At 36.0% G+C, this 23914-nt stretch overlaps 3 protein-coding genes across 22 annotated transcripts in view; 2 read left to right on the top strand and 1 right to left on the bottom strand.

Annotated features, from left to right (window-relative positions):
* Positions 1 to 4143, bottom strand: part of HDAC4 (histone deacetylase 4) — a 147363-nt gene extending 143220 nt beyond the window's left edge. For 6 of the 16 annotated variants that reach the window (XM_067785927.1, XM_067785923.1, XM_067785935.1 and 3 more), the window contains exon 1: positions 3624 to 4143. The gene's annotated coding sequence lies outside the window, so the exon portion shown is untranslated. The remainder of the gene's footprint in view (positions 1 to 3623) is intronic. The other 10 variants (XM_067785936.1, XM_067785928.1, XM_067785922.1 and 7 more) reach the window with 6 other exon arrangements.
* Positions 4144 to 9828: 5685 nt separating this feature from the next.
* Positions 9829 to 13074, top strand: LOC137249509 (protein ILRUN). 2 transcript variants are annotated; one of them, XM_067781078.1, is made up of 4 exons: positions 9829 to 9955; positions 10266 to 10690; positions 10763 to 11058; positions 12367 to 13074. In XM_067781078.1, exons 2-4 carry the CDS (start codon positions 10278 to 10280, stop codon positions 12510 to 12512), a joined length of 855 nt encoding a protein of 284 aa, XP_067637179.1. In that variant the 5' UTR covers positions 9829 to 9955; positions 10266 to 10277; the 3' UTR covers positions 12513 to 13074. The 2 variants fall into 2 exon arrangements, with proteins under 2 accessions (XP_067637179.1, XP_067637178.1); XM_067781077.1 differs by having other exon boundaries at positions 9836 to 10025.
* Positions 13075 to 15727: 2653 nt separating this feature from the next.
* On the top strand, positions 15728 to 22996 carry Ucp4A (Uncoupling protein 4A). 4 transcript variants are annotated; one of them, XR_010953242.1, is made up of 7 exons: positions 15728 to 15847; positions 18736 to 19030; positions 19380 to 19483; positions 19547 to 20041; positions 22154 to 22311; positions 22375 to 22475; positions 22585 to 22996. XR_010953242.1 is itself a non-coding variant. In XM_067785938.1 (6 exons), the coding sequence occupies exons 2-6, from the start codon at positions 18776 to 18778 to the stop codon at positions 22416 to 22418; spliced, it is 1056 nt and encodes a 351-aa protein (XP_067642039.1). In that variant the 5' UTR covers positions 15728 to 15847; positions 18736 to 18775; the 3' UTR covers positions 22419 to 22996. The 4 variants fall into 4 exon arrangements, 3 of the variants coding, with proteins under 3 accessions (XP_067642039.1, XP_067642042.1, XP_067642040.1); XM_067785938.1 differs by having other exon boundaries at positions 22375 to 22996; XM_067785939.1 differs by lacking the exon at positions 15728 to 15847 and adding an exon at positions 15864 to 16018 and having other exon boundaries at positions 22375 to 22996.
* The last annotated feature ends 918 nt before the right edge of the window (positions 22997 to 23914 follow it).

Raw genomic sequence — 23914 nt, forward strand, 5'->3', positions numbered from 1 at the left:
CTCCATTTTTAACAATGAAACTGAAAATCGCGCTGAAAATGCGCAGAAATATAGCACAGACATTTTTGAAGGCGTGCAAGTCGAAAGTGCAAACAAAATGGACATTGATAGTGATTTTGACTTGCTATCTGTTTGCCAGAGTTCTTCGCAAGTCAAAGAACCAGAACCAGGAAACGAACCTGAGAGTCTAAGGAGTTTCCTCAAGTCTTGGACAATCAGACACGGTATTTCGCAAATAGCTGGTAACGAACTTCTCAGTAGACTTCATAAAGTCGAAGGGCATGATGTGCCATGCGATGTACGCACCTTGAGAGGAACTTCCAGAGAAACTCAAATTGCAAGCATGGGTAGCGGATCATATTTCCATTACGGATTAAAGAATTCTCTCACCGATTTCTTATACAAAAATATAAAATTGCGCAATTCGAATACAGACACTTTAGAGCTAAACTTCGGTATCGAAGGATTACAGATATTTAAGTCATCAAGGCAAACTGCTTGGCCTATAATGATGAGTGTTTCTAATTATGAAGACGTTTTTTGGTTGGGTGTTATGTGAACTCGGATGTAGAGGGAGTGCGAAGTCCAAAAACAAAGCCGGAAGCTTCCAATATATTTCTACAGCCTTTAGTAGACGACCTGAAGGTGTTGCTACAACAAGGCTTTTATTATGATGAGAACGTATTTTCCATCTCGATTGGAGCTTTTGTTTGCGATTCTCCCGCTAGAGCATTTATTTTAAATATCAAGAGCCATTCAGGTTACTATTGCTTCTCGAAGTGTACACACAGAGGTGAAAGGTACATGAGAAGAATAACCTTCCCTTCTAACGCAGCGAGTATGCGAACAGATTCATCATTTAAGGAAAAATTACAAAAAGAGCATCACTTAACTCTCGATCAAAATTTGCTAGAAACGATAAATGTTGTGTGCATCACTCAATTCCCGATAGATTACATGCATTGCGTTTGCTTGGGAGTTACTCGTCAGCTTGTTAAATTCTGGGTAAAAAATAAAAATGAAAGTTATTCGTTATCAAAATCGCAAATAGAAAACTTGTCCTTCGAAAACATTGTGCTAAAAAAACAGTTTTCTTCTGAGTTTCCTCGAGTGCCGAGAACAATTGATGAATTGGATAGATGGGAAGCAACCGAGTACCGATATTTTCTGTTGTATAGTGGACCGTATATGCTACAAAACAAACTCGATGAAAAACGTTAACGTCATTTTTGCAAATTGCACTTTGCGACGAGGATCTTATGTCACCCGGAGCTATGCTGTCAATTCAATAACGTGGATAAAGAGCTCCTTGAAGAATTCGTAAACGACTTTGTGCACCTCTATGGCCAAGAATTTGTAACCTATAATTGCCACAGTCTAAAACATTTATATGGTGATGTTTTAAAATATGGATCTCTTAATAACTTTAGCGCCTTTAAATATGAAAATTATCTTTATCAATTGAAAAAAACAATAAAAAAGGGATCGAATGTGCTGGCGCAAATATCCAACGGAGTTATTGAAAAAAGTTCCATAATAAAACAAGAGACACATCGGGAATTGTTTCCTATTCTAAAAGGGGCTCTAAAGGACAACACTATCTGAGCTATCATATGCGAGCACTTCAAATTGTCGGCACGACCCCCAGATAATTCTTTCTGCGTTAATAAAAGGGTCTATATTTTAACAAAAATAACAGCGATCAATAATGAAATATGCATCTTCGCAAAGGAAGTTAAAAACCTCCAACGTAATGACTTTGAATCCAGAAGTTGGGTTCTGAATATTTACGAGACAAATTGTTTGCTAATTTCTGACAACGAAGAGAAGTTTAGTCTAACTAACATCGACTGTAAATATCTTTATTTTTATATAGAAGGGTATTCAAAATACTGTTTTATACCACTGCTGAAAAATGAGTAGCCATTACACAAATGTCCCCGTAGAAGGTGAAGAAAGTGGTAAGTTTTATCACATGTGCTCCTATAAACATTTAATTTATGAATGGAATTTATATTTCTGCAGCTATTTACCCTGGCAATGAAGTAGTAATATTAACACAAGAGGAGCAATGCATTCCTTCTTCAATGGGGCAAACTCAAGGATATACGGAGAATATCACTGAGAACAAACCATGTGAGTCACTTATCTACCTATAAAAACTTAACTTTTCTTGGTACTAGTGCAGTGGCAGAAATTTTAAGATTTTATTTTTTATACTTTTGCAGATAGCGAACATCTGTTAGAAGTTATTGTAAATCAAAATAAGGAGCTGATAGAAGAAAATAAAAAAATTCGCGAAGTCAACAATAAAATTTATGAACACTTTGCAGAAGAATTTGTCGGTTTAAAACGATCAATAGACCAAACCTTAGCTGCCTTTAAACGCCAACGCACTTTATGTTCCAAGCTGCCAGACCTTCCCTTCAACGATGTGAATGAAATATTGGATTTTGAAAAAATTTTGCAAAACGATGAAGAAATGCGACAGGAATTGGTAAATATGATAAGTAGTTTAGTTGAAAATGTAAGCCGTTAGAGGTTTAGAAGACAGTATTTTTCAACGCCTTTCTCAGGCAATTGAAGTTATTATCACAGGACTATAATCACACCTCTTTACACCCCTTTTAACTACTAACTACATTAAAATGTTTTTTCCCTTTTTTTGGTTCAACAGATAACGAAGTTCGCTAGACAACCGACAGATGACCTCAAAAAATTTATCGTTGCGAACTTGAAATATATATTTAATGACGATTATTTGGCACGCAATTTTTCATGGACAAATGTCAATAACAATATATTTCTGTGAAGGATTTTATATGTATTAAACTTCTTAAAGGTACGTTATTAAACTTATTCAGCAAATTCCTAATTCATTTATGTACTAATTATAGAGTCGGCTATGGAAAACATACCCCAAACAAACTACACTAAAATAGACGAGACTTTGAAACAAATTTTTAATAGTGCCAAGGACCAGTTCGCAAAATTTCGAAAAGAACAAGTACACAACTTGAGGGAGATAAAAGCCAAAAAATGTAGCTAAAGAATTTTAGCCATTTATCTTTTTTTATTTTATTAATTTTATTATATTTTGGCTTAAACTTGTGTTTAAAAATATCGCTTAATATGAGGAATGCCATCGAAGCTAAAAGCTAAAAAAAGTATTAACGCAGTTAAAGAATTTTAGCCATTTATCTTTTTTATTTTATTTTATATGCAATTTTTGAATGGTTAGGAAATCTCTGATTTTTTTTCTCAATATTGAAGAATTCTTATACATATATGTTTATATGTAATTTAATTTAAACTATTTAAACATAATAAATTAATTGTATTAATTAAATAAAAAAAAATTGTTTTTAATTGGATATTTAGATAGATTTCATACAAATGTTTTTACTACTTCCAAAGAAAATCGGTTCCGATTTCGGCAAATTCTTTAGACACAACTTAACGATTTCGAAAAAAAGTCGGAACAAATTGTTTAGTGGGTAGTGATATATAGTACATTAGGTAGCGAATGGGCATGGCACGCATCAAAAGCAAAATGGAAAAGTCAAATATGACGGAAAAGTATTATGGAAATGAAAAAGAGAATCAATTTGCAAATCACTCACACTCACTATGTTAATTTGATTTTGTTTTGATGATTAATATTTCTTGTACATAGTTCTTTGATATGTAAGTATGGACATGTATGTGCAGATTTTTGGAGGTTTATATCTATAGTTGAATTCCTTGAACCTTCAATTTGATAAAAAAAAGCACCTGCAAACGTCGTATACGTTGATATGTATACACATCTATGCTTTGTGTAACATTGTGCTCGGTCTTGGTAGTTCGTCACTTTATTAATTGGAAACGAAGTCTCGGCAATCTCTCGAAACCTAATTAAGCACCAATTTAAATCATAACTTTGTTGTTGTCAATTTCTTTTTTTAAACATATATATTTGATATTTGCACATTTTTATATATTTTGTTGGTACTCTTAAACAATTAATGTACTTTTTCTTTTCACGGTCAATGTTTTCACTGTGACTTGTTATTCTAATCAGAACTTATTTACAAACTTTTGCTTTCGTCTTATGGAATTTTTTCACTTCGACTGATTTGATTTTTGATTCAACTCCTACCAAAGATGACACTCCTACTCTGTCTCCTCTATGTAACATAGAGTTGGCAAATATCCGTGTACCTGTGATTTTGTCACAGCTACTGAAATATCACAGTACACTTCAGCGACAGCTTACAAGGAATATTCGTGACTGATTGACAGCATTTATTTCACATTACCAATCACAGACTCAAACATAGCTCTCACCACAGGAAAAAATCGCTTCTATGCCATGAACCAACACAAGGAGCAATTTACTTAAGCTGCGACTGCATAACAGTAGATGTCCAAAAAAAATTTCGCAGAGTTTATTATTCGCAATACAACCCGCAGGGAAAAATATAAAACTAAGGTAATTCTACATGACAGCATGACACTGCTAATACGTGTCCAAATATATAGAGAGATGTGTCAAAAGACGCGTATTGACCTCGAAACTCGACAACAATAATTCGAAGGCGGAAAATGACCCCGGAGTGCTCCGAAAGCGGTTTGGAGACCAACACTATATCCGCGCAACACACTTATATTCACAATTTTTTTTGTGGGTATCACAAAATCTTCAAAATTACAACAACCACATGAAAATTTTCAATTTCTTTCGCAAATATCTCTTGACAGACCCAAAAGTTTTATTTTCCGCCTTCGGATTATTGGTTTCGAGGTCAATACGCGTCTTTTGACACCTCTCTCGTTATTTTTGGACGCGTATTAGCAGTGTAATGCTGTCGTATAGAATCACCAAAACTGTTTCCTGTTGCCGTGGTGTTGGTTTTTTTTTTCAGTCACAGTCACGGTTAAAAGCCCCTGTGACTGAGGGGTCACAATCACAGATAACATTGTTCCTCAAAAATCACGGGATCGGCCAACATTAATGTAACATCTTTTTTCCTTGCTAATTTCTTTGACATAATGTAAGTACTGCCAGACACAAGTTTTGAGAATACCTTGTTTGCAATTTCAAGTGGTAGAATGCAAGATTGATGTGGTAGCTATTTTATGCTAAAGTACACTTATAATACCCACGTTCCAATGGAGAGTGATCCAGATCTCGATAAAAATTTAACATGAAAATGCAAAAACAAATTAATCCAAAAGTTACTAACAGCCGTTTTAAAAGTACTCAAGATTGCGCAGTTGCAGAGAAATGTTGGTATTACGAACCAAATGTGAGATTTTACAATGTTCTTTTAATATTATGGAAACATTAATATTTACAGATATCTATGTAGTTTCGTATTAAGGTATAATTAAACTTCCTTAACCCTAACAGCATAGTCGTAACCATAGCCATATCCATATCCATCTCCAACGTGATCGATTAATGGTACTTTTACCTAAAAATCGTGAAAATTTCATAAAAATGAAGAAAACGCAAAAAATTACAAAATTTTCAACTAAAAATAAGTTCTTAGTTACAAAACAATAAATAAAATATACAACAAGTTAATAGATTCACCAACTCAAATGTTTTTAGGTTATGGATATGGCTAAAAACCAAAAACCAATTGGTTATGGTATGGTTATGGCGTTAGCGTTATGGTATGGCACCATTAATCGATTACATTGATTTCCATAAGGTAGGTTTGTAGGGTTATACTTATATTCAACTTTAAATGTACCTACTTTAAATAAATTTTTGTTCTTGTTAATTTTTTTATATTTCAATTTTGAAATATTTGTTTCAAAAATTTTCATTCAGATATAAATTTTTAAACGAATTTTGAGCATACATTTAGGAGTTAACATTAAAAGATATTTTATATAAAAATAAATAGTGGTATATTTATTAAATCTAGAATAGTTTTACTAGTGTTGTCGTAAAAGCATCAAGTGTTGGATTTTATATAAGGTGCCACGATTTTCAAACTTTTGTTGATTAGTAGGGTTAAGGGGGTCCTAAAAATTGCCAAAATGGAATCCGCATAGTTTATGAAATATAAGCTTTTTAATTTCCAAATTTAATAAAATTTCAACTTAAGTCCTGCACTTAAAATTCGGGTCGCACATGTCGATAGCGGTATCAAACGACGCGTATTTGCGTCAAGATTCAGAATCCGAAAGCAGAAACTATATTTTTTTTATCTCGTTTAAAAGTTAGTCGCGGAAAACCCGTCGATACTATTGTCGCTTTTTCGTTGTTGCAAATAAACAAATGAAAATGGTGAATAGTGTTACCAGCTCCGCAACAATATCTTTTTATCTTGGTAGAACATTATAAGGTGGTGGCAAGTCGACATAAATGCAAACAAACATACCCTATCAATGTATTTTGATTTTGTAAAACTCTTTGACGGGTTTGTTTGGAGGTGAATTTTTATGTTAGTTTTCTTGTTGCCGGTGTCGGATCGGTTAAGGGTAATTTTTTTAAAGGTGTTCTACGCAGAATTACTGTGCATGGCGTAGCCGGTGTTTGATCGGCTAAGGGTTGTTTTTTTAAAGTGCCTACGCAGAAGGACATCAGCGTGGCGGTAGCCACGGTTCTACCACACACCCGGACTTGGCATGGCGTAGCTCAGGGTTATTGTTTATAAGCGCGGCCGAAGGCCGCCTATGGATAAAGGTGTTCTACGCAGAATTACTGTGCATGGCCACCAAAAAAGAGCTTTTTCAAATTTTTGGTAAATAAAGACTAGAAAATTTAAAGATATATATACATCAGATAAAATGTACTTTTATAAGTTATTTTTCGATTTTTTAATTTTTGAAATCCATCCACTAGTTTCGGAGATATTTTGATTTGAAAAATTCATAATTTCGCCTTTTGACATGGAATTACCCCCAAACCTTTCATTTGCACCAAAATATAAATATACCGTTGGAATCAGCATAAAAATCTCTATAAAGTCCGACTTGTTATTTTTTTTTTTTTTTGACAATTGTATGTATTCTGCACTTAAGCCCCTTTTTCTAAATTCTTACCATAAAAAATTTTAATATTTACTTAAAAATCTCGCGTTCCGGTAAATTAAATACATTAATTTGAAATTATTCAGAGAACTACAAAAACAAAATACATTGATAGTGTATGTTTGTTTGCATTTATGTCGACGTGCCACCACCTTATAATGTTCTACCAAGATAAAAAGATATTGTTGCAGAGCTAGCAACACTATTCACCACCATCATTTGTTTTCGTATGTTTAATTGCAACAACGAAATAAGCGACAATAGTATCGACGGGTTTTCCGCGAATAACTTTTAAACGAGATAAAAAATATAGTTTCTGCTTTCGGATTCTGAATCTTGACGCAAATACGCGTCTCTTGATACCGCTATCGACACGTGTGACCCGAATTTTAAGTGCAGGACTTAAGTTGAAATTTTACTACATTTGGAAATTAAAAAGCTTATATTTCATAAACTAAGAGTTTCCTATAGTTGCGGACGATAATTTTGTGATTTTTAAGACCCCCTCCACCCCTCGAAAAAAAAAGTTGGAAAATCGTGGCACCTTATTCAAAATATTCCCCAGCATCAAATCCCGGGCTCAGTTTTGTTATCCCAAAATACCGGAAATATATATAAAAAAAACTCTTCAGTATTTCTTCGGGATCTCATATTCCAAATTTAAATATCTTTAATTGGATTAGTCATAGTTAAAATAAAATAGGTTTTATATTTTGTTGCAGCTTTTTGGACAGATAGTTCATAGAAAATTAAAAAGAAAATTTCCATAATAATTTTGTTGTACTAACCAAAAAAGTTGTGAACAAAGGCGTTTTACGCCGATTTAGGTTTGATCTCATAACCGAGATTCCGATTCCTGGATCTAAAACGTTTCTTAAGCTCCCATTACTGATACTTAGCATAGACTTGACTTGACTTGGCGTAAACTTGGCAACTTAGCCACGATTATACTCCACTTGGCGCATACAACCTGGCATCATAATCAGCGTTGAAATTTATTTTTAAATAAATGTCAATTTGTATGACCAAATGTCAAAATGAAATGGAAACAAACAAATGGCATCTCAAAATGTAAACGTCACTTAGAACTTACATAGAAAATCAAAATTCAACAGACTTCTAAGTCAAGTTAAGTTTTGAGTAATCAGTAACATGCAATGTTAATTTAACAGAACTGTAAGTGACAGTTCGCAAGCCAAGTCAAGTCTATGCTAAGTATCAGTAATGGAGCCTTTACCTTCCCGATATTTTTGGACTTGTTTAAAGAGTCTCATGCTGTCGTATAGCATTACCTTCCTAATGGCCGGTTTTTCAGTGGGAATTTAAACTCCAATTGAAGTTGACCTAGTTCTATCCTCTTTGCTCGTACTGAAAAATCGAGCATAAGTGTTGAAATTTGCTGCAATATTTTTCATTTTTTAAGGGCCAATTAATGGTGCCTTTTCCGTAACCAGATAAAACAGCTGATCGAACCAACCTTATGGAAAGCAATGTAATCGATTAATTTTCCATAACGCTAAAGCCATAACGAAACCATAGCCAACCAATTGGCTTTTGGTTTTTAACCATATCCATAACCTAAAAATATTTGAGTTGGTGAATTTATTAATTTTTTGTATATTTTATTTATTGTTTTGGATACGTTTTGACTAAGGGTGCGTGCATGTCAGAGATGCGATGAGCGATAAGAGCGTTGATAAGAGCGAACCGTAGAAAATGAATGCATGTATTTTAATAGAAGTGTGCATGTCGGAGCAGCGCGCTAACTCACTCTTCGCTCGCTATCATCGATAAGAGCGTAGAAATTGTAGATCAGTAATTTCTTCGCTATTATCGATGATGGACACAGAAGATTTTATAAGTGCAGTATTTTTAGAATCTGTAATTTGGGATCAACAAGATGCAAATCACCACAACAGGTTAATTTTGGATAAATTGTGGCAACAGATATCCAAACAATTAAATACAAAAAGTAAGTGCAATAATATGTTTTCATGATTTTTATTGTAAAATTGTCGCTTATAATATTAATTTAATTGATTTAATTAATAATTGAATTTGTTAATTTTTCTCCAAAAAAACTATTCGTACGTACCTTATTGTAAGCATCAATCGCTCCTCTTGCAAGATTGGCTTGTTGTGCCAGTTTTGCCAATTATGCTGCAGTCGATCCGAAATTTGAGACAGAATATAATCGAATGTATCGCTTGTCATTCTCATATATTCGAAAAACTTTTTTGGATCCTGTCTCAAACTACTATAGAGATGGTGAAATTCTCCTAGTTCTAGTCTTGCTTGGTTTATAGGATGCGCAGAAAAGAAAACCGACGTTTTTCCTTTACAGTATTATGTAGATGATAATATGCAGCAGTAGGCGTCAACAACAACATGTTTACTTTTCAAAACTTAAATTACAAATGCAACTGACGCTCTTATCGCAGCTCTGTTAAATACACCACACAAAATTAAAGCTTGACGCTATGCTCTTGTTGCTTATCGCATCTCTGACATGCACGCACCCTAAGAGACTTATTGTTTGTGGAATATGTTTTTAATTTTTTACGTTTTCTTCATTTTTATGAAAATGTCAGCTGAATATGGTTATGGCATCATTAATCGATCGCATTGGAGATTGTTATGGACATGGGTATGGTTACGACTATGGCGTTAGGGTTAAGTATGTTTAATTGGCACTTTAGGCATTTCGTAAAGGGTAAAAATATGAAAAAAATGTCAAATCTAATAATAAATACAACTCTGTGTAGGTGAAATTCAAATTATGAATTTTATCCCGTCTTCTTTATGTTTATTTTGTTGTTGTACTAATTGCGTTTATCAGCATCTGCAGTAGAATTTCGAGATTTTAGCTTAAAAAATTATTTTCTTATTTATCAACACTTTTCTTCATAATTGAAATAAACTCGTGAGTAAATAAAATATTTGCATTTCAGTGTATTAGTTGGACAAACTTTTTGTGGACACAGCAGGCAAAGGTAATAAACAACACAGTTAGAATTCTATATGTATGTATATTAATTTATTGGATGATTGACAAACAAAGACATGGTCAGAGGACAAAGGTGTTAGGCTGGTTGGTTTGTTAGGGCTGCTTGGTTAGTTGACCCAAATGTGCTTGACTATGTGGATTCATTTTTTCTATTCAACGAAACATGTGGCAATAGATAAATTTCTCTAAATTAAAGTAACTTGATTGCATATTACAATCTTTGCAGACCCACAACAGGATGGATATAAGTGAGGAATATGAACACCAACAACAGCAACCTGATAATGGCCAACAACAACAGCAGCAAATGCAATATGGACCCGCATTTCAGCCACATGCAGATACGGTTATGACACAACAATTTACGCTACCAATTACAAATGGATTTGATTCAACAGCGATAAATCCATCCTCCTCCCCTCCATTTGTCTCAGCAGGCCAAGTTATACCGCTACCGGCACCGCCACAAATGAAACCAATCATATTGCCACAACCACCACCACAGCAGGTTGATATTGATTCATTACTACTGCAACAATTTAGTTGTCTGGGTACAACTGATCATGAAGATTTGGTTAGGCAATTTCAAAGTCTTATGAATAATCAAGTAGATCAAGATGCAGCAAAATTTTATTTAGAAATGAGTAACTGGTAAATATTAGTTTTATGTTTGTTTGTTAGCGAATTACTCTACTGACTTGTTTATTAAATCTGTAACCAAAGGAATTTGCAAACTGCTGTAGGGTGCTACTTAGACATCCATACTTATCAAACATTGCCTTCGATGAAGATTATACGCCAATCTCGTCCAAGCGAACATCAGCAAGCTTTTAGGATACAAAATAATGGCACAATCGATTGGCCGAATGGTTGCTACTTAACAGCACATAGTCAAAAACAGCGCGTTGAAGTGCCTGCTTTAAAACCTGGACAAACTTGTGATATATTGGCCGATATTCCTCCCAATCAACCAGCGATTATGTGGAAATTGTGCACCCCAAATGGTTGGAATATAGGAGGTAATCATAGACGAATGAAATTTATTTTATGTTGTAATACGCTATTTCAAAAGTAACAGCACTACACATTGTTTAAGTTGTGTTACCAAAATTTAAAATTTCATCTTAGTTCTCGAAGTGAAGTTAAAGAAAACGAGCAGTACCTTCAAAGTTTGTTTGGTTCCCCGTTTTAATTATATTTTATAATACATATATGATGACCCTTCCAAAGCAGAACCTAGTGTATTTGCTTACGGATTTATCAGTTAAATTACCTAGATCATAATTTAGCCACAGTGGCGCATCACGGATTATTGTAAACTCATTCAACTCAAAATTTTTACTATTTAGTTTACCAACATAACCAACTGAGAAGATTATGCTGACATTTATAGACTATTCAGCAAGACCAAAATGGGGGGCATATATGCATTTGAATCTCATTTTTGTTTAAAAAATTAAAAAATAAAACTGCGTTTTCCCAACAATCTTACATTTTGAATTACATCTGTTTACAATAAAGCGTGTGACATTTTTACCTTTTTTTGCAACACTTTGCAGAGACAATCATTTATACTTGTAGATTTTATAATCATTTATAATGGTTTAGGTTTGTTGTTGTTGTTGTCGTTGTTTTTGTAGCAGTGCTTCGCCCCACCTAATAGTTGCGACCGATCACAAATTGTCATCAATATCCTCTAACGGGAGCCCAAGGAAACTTGCTGTTTCAACAGGGGTGGACCATAATGAAAGGGGTGTTAGAGGCGTTGGTTCCACATTACAATTAAAGAGATGGTTGGTGTCATGTGGGGACACTTTGCAAGTCGGGCATACATTTTGTATGTCGAGGTTGATTCTGGATAGGTAAGAGCTTAATCTGTTACAGTATCCAGAACAAAGTTGAACTAGAGTGACTCGCGTTTCCCTGGGGAGTAGGCGTTTCTCTTTCGCATGTTTTGGGTAGTGTTCTTTGAGTACTGGATTCACCGGGCAATTCCTGGCATAAAGGTCCGAAGCCTGTTTGTGGAGTTCACTGAGGACCTGCTTGTGTTTTTTTGCTTCATAATGCTGAGTTCTCAGGTGCGTATTTCCTCGTAATGCTTACGGAGATGACTCCTTAAGCCCCTAGGCGGTGTTGGCTCATCAATCAGATGTCTGTTGGGATGCCAAAGTTTCTGAGTATTCAACAGGAACTGTTTGGTTAGCATCTCATTTCTCTCCCTGATGGGGAGTATTTAGGTTTGTATTTCACTTGAATGTAGCTTCCCATGAAACATCTCCATCTAAAATAATGCATATACAAACATACTTTTATTACTAATTTTATAGAGCCCATATGGATGGTGCCACCAGGTATGGCGGATACCCAGGCCGAACTAAGTGAGCGGATGTCACAGCTTCTGATGTCGGTCGATGCGTCCAACTGTGACAATTGTCCACAAGTGAATATTGTGATATCGGTAAATATGGAGTAAATCTGTCGTGTTTAATATGGAAATAAATGCAACTAATGGGAGTGTTAATTTACAAACGTATATAAGTATACACGAATTCTTTTTTTAACTGATTTTATTCAAGTTCTGTAATTTCTGTTAATTTTTATTTCTCCAACACACACATACATATTACCATTCATACAAATACAACACATACATATATAAAAACGCATACCAATATTTCTTTGGTTATATTTAAACAAAATTACATTGCTACTAATAAAATTAGATATGATTTAAATATGTTTTATAATGCCGTAGGCCATTAAGCAGTAAAAAAATGTAATGATTATACATATATATGCATCAATATATGTAAGAGCGTTTATCTCCATACATATTTATGTGAATTAACTGTACATGTATTGTTTAATGCTTATGATGGTGCACATTTCTAATCATCCATACAAATGTGTACCCACATATGGATATGTGTACAAATTATTTTATGCGCTCAATAAATATAAGAATTCATCATATTTAGTTTGAGATCTAATAAACAGTTAAGTTCATGGAGCTAAAATACTCATACTTTAACTTATTTCCTTGTGTTATTTTTTTTTATATATTTAGTGATATGCATTCGCATGTAGATACTGATAACAGCAATCTAAGCAGAAAAGTTTTCTTGCCTTATTCTAAGTTAGCCTCCAAAATAAGGGTATGAGCTTTCGAAGCTCGAAATTTAATGCTTTGATATAAATTTTTGAAGTTTCTTGTTCAAAAACCTTAAAAAGTAAAGATATTGGCATGATTGCCGAACATATTGTTTATGATCTGTCTTTCGACCGCGCTCAAAAGGTGCTATATAAACTTTCACAGGAGGAAAATATATCAATTAAATGAAAATTAAAATTAATCAACCTCTTAAAAAAGGTTTGATCCAATGCCCCAAGTATATATATATATATATATATATATATATATATATATATATATATATATATATATATATATATATATGGAAGATTAACGTCAGCCCGTTGTCAACATATCTGGTAAATTAAATATTTGAACAATTTTGTTCGTCGTTGGGGATTGTCTACGAATGCTTGCCCGTTCCCATGAACCTGCGGGAGATGGCCCTCGGCAGTGTTTTGACAAACACTCGGAGTGTATTTCTGCCATGAAAAGCTTTTTGGTGAAAAGTTCGGAATCGACATAACCCACCGTCCCAACATTTGTAGGAAAAAGGAGCACGAGGCAAGAGAAACCCGTTCCCGAGATGGTCGGGCCAGCACCTTAATGGTGCTGTGTTACCGGAGCGTACCGGATCTGTATCCGGAAAAGGACCATCACATCGATAACACTCCCAAAGCATTCGGGGAGTAACCTGATCGCTACAACAACAACAGAAACTCGGCTAAATCTCCTCGGAAGTATTTCGGGCTCATAGTATAAGAAAGAAGGTAAATGCATTGTCAGCCGTCGGTCGCAATATTCGCTATACTAGATTGCTGACAGCTAAATAAAACAAACATACATATATGTATTTTTATACTCAGCGTGCTTTGCACACAGAGTATATTAAATTTGATTGCATAACGGTTGGTTGTACAGGTATAAAGGAATCGAAATAGTTATAGACTTCCATATATCAAAATCATCAGTATCGAAAAAAATTTGATTGAGCCATGTCCGTCCGTCCGTTAGCACGATAAATTTAGTAAATATCTTATCTTCACCAATTGGTACACGAACTTATCTGGACCCAGAATAGATTGGTATTGAAAATGAGAGAAATCGGATGATAACCACGCCCACTTTTATATATATAACATTTTGGAAAACACAAAAAACCTGATTATTTAGTAAATAATACACCTAGAATATTGAAATTCGACGTGTGGACTGATATTGGACTCTCGATAAAAATTAAAAAAAAAAAAATTTAAATGGGCGTGGCACCGCCCACTTGTGATAAAATCAGTTTTACAAATATTATTAATCATAAATCAAAAATCGTTAAACCTATCGTAACAAAATTCCGCAGAGAGGTTGCCTTTACTATAAGAAATGCTTGGAAGAAAAATTAACGAAATCGGTTACGGACCACGCCACTTTTATATAAAAGATTTTTAAAAGGGTAGTAGACGAAAATAATAAGCTATATCCTGGCGAAAAAGAGCTTAGTATCAATAGTTAAATTACAAAACACTAAACTTTTTGAAAATGGGTGTGGCACCGCCCCTTTTATGATTAAGCAATTTTCTATGTTTCGGGAGCCATAAATCGAAGAAAAATAAACATATCGTAATGAAATTGTGTACACATATTTTCTTTATAGCAGAAAATATTTTTAGTAAAAATGGGCGCGATCGGTTAAAGACCACGCCCAATTTTATATAAAACAAGTTTAAAAGGGTCGTAGACTAGAATAATAAGCTATAACTTAGCAAAAAATAGTTTTGAATCAATAGCCGTGTTTTTTTATACACGCGTATACGTTTACGTTTGCGCGTAAAATAACGCCTATCCTCGCTTAGATAATGCTTAGGAGACCCATCTAGCGGCAGTGGTTAAATAACTAGCTGCAACCACAGAGTGTACCGAGAAGCGGAGACACAACCCTCATATAGCTAAATCAGTTGCGATGAATTGTAGACACACATAGAATACATAGAATTAGTGTATAGGGTGAAACAAAAACAGCAATTCCAGAGGTGTATTTAAAGTTTGCCCTTAGCAGTCCATATAAAGTTTAAGCGTATAGACGTTTACGTGTAAAAAAAACACGACTAATGATATTTCACTTATCAAGTTTTATTGTAAGAGGAAATGGGGAGTCATTTTTTTTTTAAACGGGCGGTGCCGCGTGTTATGTAGAAAAGTAATTTATCTGAAATGAAATGTACAGTTGGAGCTCACGCTGAGTATATAATGTTCGGTTACACGCGCACTTAGCCTACCTTACTTGTTATTTATTAATTCCAAATTTTGCTAAGATTTCATTTTGTTTCAGTCAAATATTATAATTGTCGTGTCTGACTTGAACGCTCTTGTTAGCGTTGCAAACTTTGTGTTATATTAGAGTGAAAGCCGAAAACCCGAATTATATCCGGCGCATCATTAGCAAAAACGTCCTCGTGCCATCCATCATATTGATTTCCTGATATTTCCTACAGGGGTGGTAGTTGATTCGCCTTGCAATCAGATGTTCGATTTCCACCACCTTCTAAATGTATTCGCCCTAGTAGATCTGTCAAAAAATATAAACATTATATATATTTGTGCCATGAGTGACAGCGTTCAGTAATTTTTTTGTTCAATTTTATTTACTCATTCTATAATTTCTGGCTCTCTTTTACCAGGAGGTTAGTGAATTATTGATAAGAATCTTAATTATACTGTATATTGGCACTGTATGGAAGGTAGGGAAATCGGTGTGGCCTCAAAGCAGCCGACCATTCAGTACATGTAGGGTGATCGATTCCGTATCATTTGTTTAGTGGTAATTCATTATGTAAATTGGATTGCGATAAAATGTAAGTGAAAGTATTGATATTGATAAGCGAAAAATTTGGGTAATAGTCTAGTTGAGGGGTCGACTGCTAATAAAAAAAAAAAAATAAATGTAAGGCGCGATAACCTCCGAAGAGATCTAAGGCCGAGCTTCTCTTCCAATTTGCGTCGTACTCCTCTTGATTTTTCCCTACAAATTGGCCGGACGGGACCTACATGTTTTATGGCGACTCCGAACGGCATCTGCAAGGCAGATGAGTTTTCACTGAGAGCTTTTCATGGCAGAAATACAATCGGAGCACTTGCCAGACACTGCCGAAGGGTGACCCCGCTTAGAAAAATTTTCTTCTAATTGAAAAATCTTATTTCTAAAATTTTGATGTTGCTTTTCCCGGGAGTTGAACCCAGGGAATACGGTGTGATAGGCGGAGCACGCTACCATCACACCACGGTGGCCACCACGACTGCTAATACGCTACCAAAAATATCGAGTGAGGTGTCAAAAGACGCGGAAAAGAAAAATTTTATCTCTGTCCGGAGATATTTGCAGTTGAAGTTGGCGATTTCCATGTGGTTGTTGTTGTGTTCATACCCACAAAAAAAATTGTGCATCACCGTGGCAGTAACCACGGTTATACCGCACACCCGGACTTGGCATGACTTAACTAGACTGTTACCATCGAAACGCCTGATATACACTGCATTTTCAATAATTATATGTAATAATGCATCTGTGCCTCCATATACACAAATATGTATCATATATTGCATACACTGAATGCGGTAACTAAATGACATTGCCAATTGTTTACATTAAAGCAATTATACGCATATAATCATTAACAATTCGCTCATCTATATAGATTTAAAGAGCAACCAAATCACAAAGTTCAGAATGTGAGTAAAGCAAAAGTTTTTGGACATTACTGAATCGCTCATACAGTTCGTTTCGTGATTCCTTAACCACTCGGAAGTATGCATAACGACACTATTTGATATTATTTAGTTGGCTCTCCTAGATAATATGTATGTGAATAATTAATCAAGAGTGGAAAATCATTGATAAAAGCAGACGGCTAATGCAACGAAATCATGTGAAATAGTTGCGCGGAAGGGTTATCAGTAAGACATACCTAATATACCTTGACCTGTAAAGGCTCCCGTTAAAGCATTCCATCAATGAGTCCACCTGACTAACAGATACATCAGCATATAATTAAATCAAGCGAAGCAACGGCGATAATGATAAACATTAAGATATAGTTTATCAGCAAATATCGCCCTTAATTGGCTTTAAACAACCTCGCGATAACCCACCCCTCCCACGTCAGTATAGGTCTCCCTTTCTACAGCTTTAAGAAACAATTTAGTCCATTCGCGTAACATGATATAACCTTTGTAGCAAAGTACCACTTCTTGGCAATATTTATTCTCTGGTAAATTTCTAATCTGATATTATCTTCATTTCCTTTGCTGTCTTCCACGTAGACGTTCGAAAGCCAAATTTATACCCGTCAACAGTCACGTGTCTGCCATGGCGCGAATACAGGGTGGGTAAAACAAATTTGACAACTGATGACGGAAAAACGTTCCAAAATATATTGCTTTTAGGGATATTCAGTATAAAAAAACTATATTTTTATAGGAGCTGCCACGCCTTTCGCTATTTCGAAATTACTTTGAGACCTTTACCGCCCTTGTTGTGATCGATCAATATGTTTACGACGCAACTGGATCAATACCCGCACTCAATGACTAGTCGAAATACCTATCATTAGCATACAGTCCTTTATTTTCAATGATAAGGGTAACTTTGAGAGTCTAAGGCTGTAAGACCTGCATATTCTTCCGAATTCGATTCTTTTCGGGGATTGCTTACACCCTAGCATAATTTTAGATGTTGTGCTATGCAAGATTATTGCCTTGATTTCTGCTTGGCTGTCAGTATAAAATTTGACGCGGCTGCAGTTGAAGCTTTTTCCGTCCAGTTTTTCTACTGCCTGACACGACAGTGATCTGGGAGCTTGTAAGATTTGTTTATTTGCATATCAGCGCAGTGTACCGCAGACCCCATTCGTTCCATTACTTTGGAACGACCGGTGTATACGATACCCTCGTCTGCCATTTGAGCGCTATTGCGCCAACCTTCCACCTCTAACGTGGCTCTAAGAGACCCATCGAAGCGTAGTAGGGAACCAAGTAGCCTGTTCATCTAATATTTAATGACGCTATACTACTATGACCGTATGTCTGAGCTCAAGATGTCCCGAGGAATTGAGTCTCGTTGTTACCGCTGTGCTCTTTTACCACCAGGTCTACAGGTGGAATGTGCAGAATGGCATACAGTGCAGCCGTCAGTGCTTCGCACAATCCAATAGGTGCCACTACTCACAAATTGTCATCAATATCCTCCAACGGGAGTCCAAGACACATAATTCGCGGTCCACCTTTTAAAACTGGAAGGAAGACGTCATTTTTCCCCTTGGAGTGTTTTACATATGTGGGCATGTTGTTGTTTTTGTTGTGAGCGTAGTATCGCCATCCGACTTTTCTCATACTATCGAAGTAAATGTTTATACTTGGGCTATTCGCGTAGGTGTTATTGTAAGGTTATCTGTTTATGTGGTTATATCATTTAGTTATTAATTTTTAAACTGATAAGTTGATAAGCACTGACGTGAATAGACCAATTTTAAATTTAGCAATTTTGTTGTTGTATGTATTTTTATTTATTTTATAGATATCAAAATCGTCTACTTTTAATCATTAAAAACGTCACTATGCAAAGCCAAACTCAGAGTAAATCCGGTGCAGAGTGTCCTCCACCTCCACCACCAACGGCAACATCTTCCACACGCAATCAAATGCGTCCAGTGAAGTATGATTATGCAGATTCATTTGCTTGCACTTATGTGGTATCCGTTGTAGCTGCTTCAATTGCGGAACTAGCCACCTATCCACTAGATCTGACTAAAACACGGTTACAAATTCAGGGGGAAGCAGCAGTTGATACAAATACAAGTATTAAGCCTAAGGTAAGTAAAAAGACATTTCCATGAATTTGTGATCGCATTATCCGCGTAAATACTCTGTATGTCTGTACATCTGTATGATTACGACTGCAGTTTCTGTTTCTTATTTGTAATTGCTCCATCAGATACGCTTATGTGTACTTGTGTTTGTGTATTCTGTCGCTCCTTAGCGCATCTTATCCTTCCATCCAAATAATTAGCAAAAGATATATTAGGTTTTATTCATTCGTTACTATTCCTTTGTCTGTAACTTCTAATTGCCGACTGGGGCGCAGTTGCATTCATTCTACTCCTCTTACTCTCCTTCTGTCTCTTCCTGATTCTATAATGTGATACACACGGATCAATGCAGTATCGTGGTATGATAGCGACAGCGTATGGAATTGTCAGGGAGGAGGGCACTATGAAGCTGTGGCAAGGTGTCTCACCAGCACTTTACCGTCATGTTGTTTATAGGTAAGCGAACGTTTATTTATTGTTCATTGCAAACGTATTATCTATTTTTTTTTCTTTTAACAGTGGCATACGTATATGTAGCTATGATTTCCTGCGTCGGAAATTGGGGAGCGATGAGAATGGCCATATGACATTACCATTGTGGAAGTCTGCTCTCTGTGGTGTGTCTGCAGGAGCAGTATCACAATGGTTAGCTTCACCAGCTGATCTTGTTAAGGTACAAATTCAAATGGAGGGCAAACGCCGGCTAATGGGCGAACCTGCACGTGTTCATGGTGCTGCACATGCCTTTAAAGAAATTATACGTCGTGGTGGTATAGCTGGTTTATGGAAAGGTAGCGTACCGAATGTACAACGCGCAGCACTTGTTAATCTTGGTGATCTCACAACATATGATACTATAAAGCATATGATAATGGTCAAATTGAGTATGCCTGATTGTCATACGGTACACGTACTTTCATCTATTTGTGCTGGATTTGTGGCTGCGATTATGGGCACACCAGCTGATGTGGTAAAAACAAGAATTATGAATCAACCGACTGACGATAAGGGCAGGTGAGTGTTTACATGACGCTGTTTATATTTAAGATATGTAAAATTCTTTTCTCAGAACGTAAGCGTAAGTGTAAGAGTAGTGTCATGTGGGAACAATGTACATGGTTGAGTTCAATCAGAGTCTAAATGCCGAGAGTGTCCATCACTACAAGAAATATAACAAAAAATAATAAAATAAATAAATGCAAGGCGCGATACCCTCCGAAATTGGAAGAACGGGAACTACATGTTTTGTGCCTACTCCGAACGGCATCTGCAAGGCATATGGGTTATCACTGAGAAGCTTTTCATGGCAGGAATACACTAGAAGTGTTTGCCAAATCACTGCCGAGGCGTGACCCCGCTTAGAAAAACTTTTCTGATTAAAAAGAACTTTTTGCTAAATTTTCGATGTTGTTTTGACCGGGAGTTGAACCCAGGATCCTCGGTGTGGTAGGCGTAGCACGCTTATACCACACCACGGCAGCCGCAACAAAAAAGAAATGGTAAATATGTAATATCATAAAGGGAAGGAAAGAAGGACAAGTATTAAGATAGGGAAGGAAATTATAGCCAACGAAAGAAAGCCCGAAACCGGAATCCAAATTGAACTGTACCAAAATTGGCCCGAGCCCGGAACCTTGCAGATGCTGGGAGTGCAACCAGAACTGGAAACGGATCTGACTATAAGCCCCAATTGTAAACCATAACTGCAATTGGACACGGACTGAAACCGCAAATGGGGATCAAAGCAGATCGGAACTCTAACCTAAAACGGGAACGAATCTGAGATGATGTTGTTGTTGTATTAACAATAATCTTTATCGTGTTATCGATGTTGATGGTCCTTTACCGGATATAGATTCGATATGTTCCGGTAACAAAGCACGATTAAGGTACTAGCCCGACCATTTCGGAAACGGTTTATATGACCACATTAAACCTTCTAGGCCCTCCCGCGCTGTTGTTGTTGTAGCGATATAGTTGCTCCCCGAAGGCTTTGGGGAGTGTCATCGATGTGATGGTCCTTTGCCGGATACAAATCCGGTACGCTTCGGTACCATAGCACCATTAAGGTACTAGCCCGACCATCTCGGGAACGATTTATGTGGCCACATTAAACCTTCAGGCCATTCCCTCCCCCTCTACCCCCAAGTTCCATGAGGATCTTGGGGTCGCCAGAGCCTCGTCTGTTAGTGAAACAGCATTCGCCGCGGATAGGTGAGGTTGACAATTGGGTTTGGAGAAGCTTTATATTGCGCTGGCAACCTGAAGGGTTGCGCTACACAGCCCCTTGAATCTGGTATTTTAGTCGCCTCTTACGACAGGCATACCTACCGCGGGTATATTCTGATCGCCTAACCCGCTGGGGGAGCCATCCCGCGCTCACCACCCCCTATTTCCATGAGGAACTTGGGGTCGCCTCGGCCTCGGCTGTTAATGAAACAGGATTCGCCACGGATAGGTGAGGTTGACAATTGGGTTTGGAGAAGCTATATATTGCGCTGGCGACCTGAAAGGGTTGCGCTACACAGCCCCTTGAATCTGGTATTTACGACAGGCATACCTACCGCGGGTATATTCTGACCCCTCAAACCGCTGGGGTACTCACTCAAAACTGTCATCTCCTGCCGCTCTCCGCATTAGGGTACTGACTCTTCGTTACCACCGTTGGACGTGAGCGTTCGTGTCTAAAGCATTCCTGGTTACCTCACCACGCTTCTTTTTTGTTAAGCCGATTCCTTTTGGACCCATTCATGCTGATGCAACTAAGAATACTTATCGTAAATTTGGCAAATCTGTCTCCTTAAATTGGAAAACTCATAGCGAAGAAACTCTGCAGTTTTTGGACATATCCGCCACCCCCAAGGACGTGGGCGGTTGTAGTCCTGAGGGCTATGTCTTGACAGCTTTGTATCTTCTTTCTGTACGTTTCACGTCGGTTTTGACAGTTCTTATTTAAACCATTTTCGTGTTGGATGATGCTTGCCAAATGCTATTGAACATTTCGAATGCCAGACAAACAAACTACTGTTGTTGTTGTTGTGGTCTCAAACAGTTAGCTTATTAAATTTGCGACTTTAGTTTTATACTCACTAAATTGTAAATTTTAATCCATTATTATTATTTCAGAGGATTGCTGTACAAAGGCTCGGTCGATTGTCTGCGTCAAACAGTAAATAAGGAAGGATTTGCTGCACTTTATAAGGGTTTCCTACCATGTTGGATACGTATGGCGCCATGGTCATTAACTTTCTGGTTGTCATTCGAGCAAATTCGTAGCATGATTGGTGCTTCTGGTTATTAACTTATAACAATGGAACCTAAGTATACTCATATTAAGTGTTTTATAGGCGTTGCGGGCGTTGTTGCAAGCATTCGAGCGTTTCTCAAGTGAAGATAAGGAATCGTGTACAATGTTAATTTGAGTTAAGATTTCCATTTACAAACATAAGTACGAACATAAAATTTGTTATACCATTTGTGTATATTTATCCTTAATTTGGTTGTTGTTAACAATATTACATCTTTCTGTTTGTTTTATATTCATGAATGCACTCAAGGGAAAAAAAACTTGAAGAAGAGATCAATGCAAATGACAACAAATATAGCAACAAGCAGAAGCATTATATATGTACATATAAAATTGCAAAGATACTTATGAAAAAAGATACAAACAAATATGTGTTATTGTAACATTAAACGCGGTACTCCTATTTGTACATGCATGTTCATATATATATATATATATATATATATATGCATACACTACGCACATCTCTATATATAGGTAGAGGTATACTGGTACGTATGTATGTACATATACATAAATGTCTATAATATATATAATAAATAAAATAAATTAATTGAAGCCTTACATCCTGTATAGCTGCAGTCCTACTTATGTCTAAGTTATTAAGGTGACCGTATAATATTGTACAATGTGTAAATAAAAATGAAGAAGTTTTTTACATATATGCGGCATGAATATCTTTGATTCTACAAGAACATAACAGTATTGGGATCTGCTTGACAATGAATTATTTTTGAATAACTACCGGCTATGACCTAGCAAATTAAAAAGCCAGTAGTGAATGCTTTACAGCACACGGCTAGCCCATGGGCAAAAAGTGAATTTTATGTTTTTCGAAATTAGCCTACAAAGCACAGATATGGGTTTTCGAGGTGGGAAATTGATTTTATATTTAAAAACCTAAAGTGGGAAAAAATTATTACAAAAGGTTCAATGTCAATCTTAAAACGCTCATATTTTAGAGGCGATCTTCGAAAAGCGGTGACGAGCCATACGCCAAAAATAAATTTTTCCGTCTTTCGAAGTTAACCTGCAAAACATAGGATATCATATGTTGTCATATGTCATAACATATGTCACTTCCATAGTTTGAAATTGAACCATTCGATTCTCCCAATTTTATAAATTATTTATTTGGAAATCATAAAAGTAAAAATGTGGGAATGATCTGCAGTTTTTCTTATTTGAATGGTAAAAAATTGTTTTTAGCAGATTTTTATTTTTTCAAAGATCTCACTGATATCGATATAAGAAAGAAGACAAATCACGACCACACTTTTACCCTTTGAGATTAAATATGTTTCTTAAAGAAAAAAAAAACACGCTAGAGTTTTAATTTCGTTTAAAGCCAAAACTTATATTTTGCTTATGGCCCAATTTCTTAAAAAAAATAGAATAGAGTAAATTTTTCCTTTTAGTGCCCTGTAGAGCACCAGTCCCCGGCCGGTTATTGGACCAAACCAATTTTTTTGAAGTTAGCCTGCAAAATTATGTATGGGATTTCCAAGCTCGAAATAGAACCCTTCCTATTATATTTTTACAAATTATCGATTTAAAACCCGAAAAAAGTTTAAGTATGA

This window comes from Eurosta solidaginis, chromosome 4 (assembly GCF_040869045.1).
Source record: "Eurosta solidaginis isolate ZX-2024a chromosome 4, ASM4086904v1, whole genome shotgun sequence".
Classification (NCBI taxonomy): Eukaryota; Metazoa; Arthropoda; class Insecta; order Diptera; family Tephritidae; genus Eurosta; species Eurosta solidaginis.

Bases quoted from the DNA above. Each gene is read 5' to 3' on its own strand.
- Ucp4A (XM_067785938.1), top strand. From the start codon at position 18,776: ATGCAAAGCCAAACTCAGAGTAAATCCGGTGCAGAGTGTCCTCCACCT. The intron at 19,031-19,379 runs GTAAGTAAAAAG...GGATCAATGCAG, and splicing joins ATACAAGTATTAAGCCTAAG to TATCGTGGTATGATAGCGAC. The intron at 22,312-22,374 runs GTGCTTCTGGTT...AGTGTTTTATAG, and splicing joins GCAAATTCGTAGCATGATTG to GCGTTGCGGGCGTTGTTGCA.
- LOC137249509 (XM_067781078.1), top strand. From the start codon at position 10,278: ATGGATATAAGTGAGGAATATGAACACCAACAACAGCAACCTGATAAT. The intron at 10,691-10,762 runs GTAAATATTAGT...CTGTAACCAAAG, and splicing joins TATTTAGAAATGAGTAACTG to GAATTTGCAAACTGCTGTAG. The intron at 11,059-12,366 runs GTAATCATAGAC...CTAATTTTATAG, and splicing joins AAATGGTTGGAATATAGGAG to AGCCCATATGGATGGTGCCA.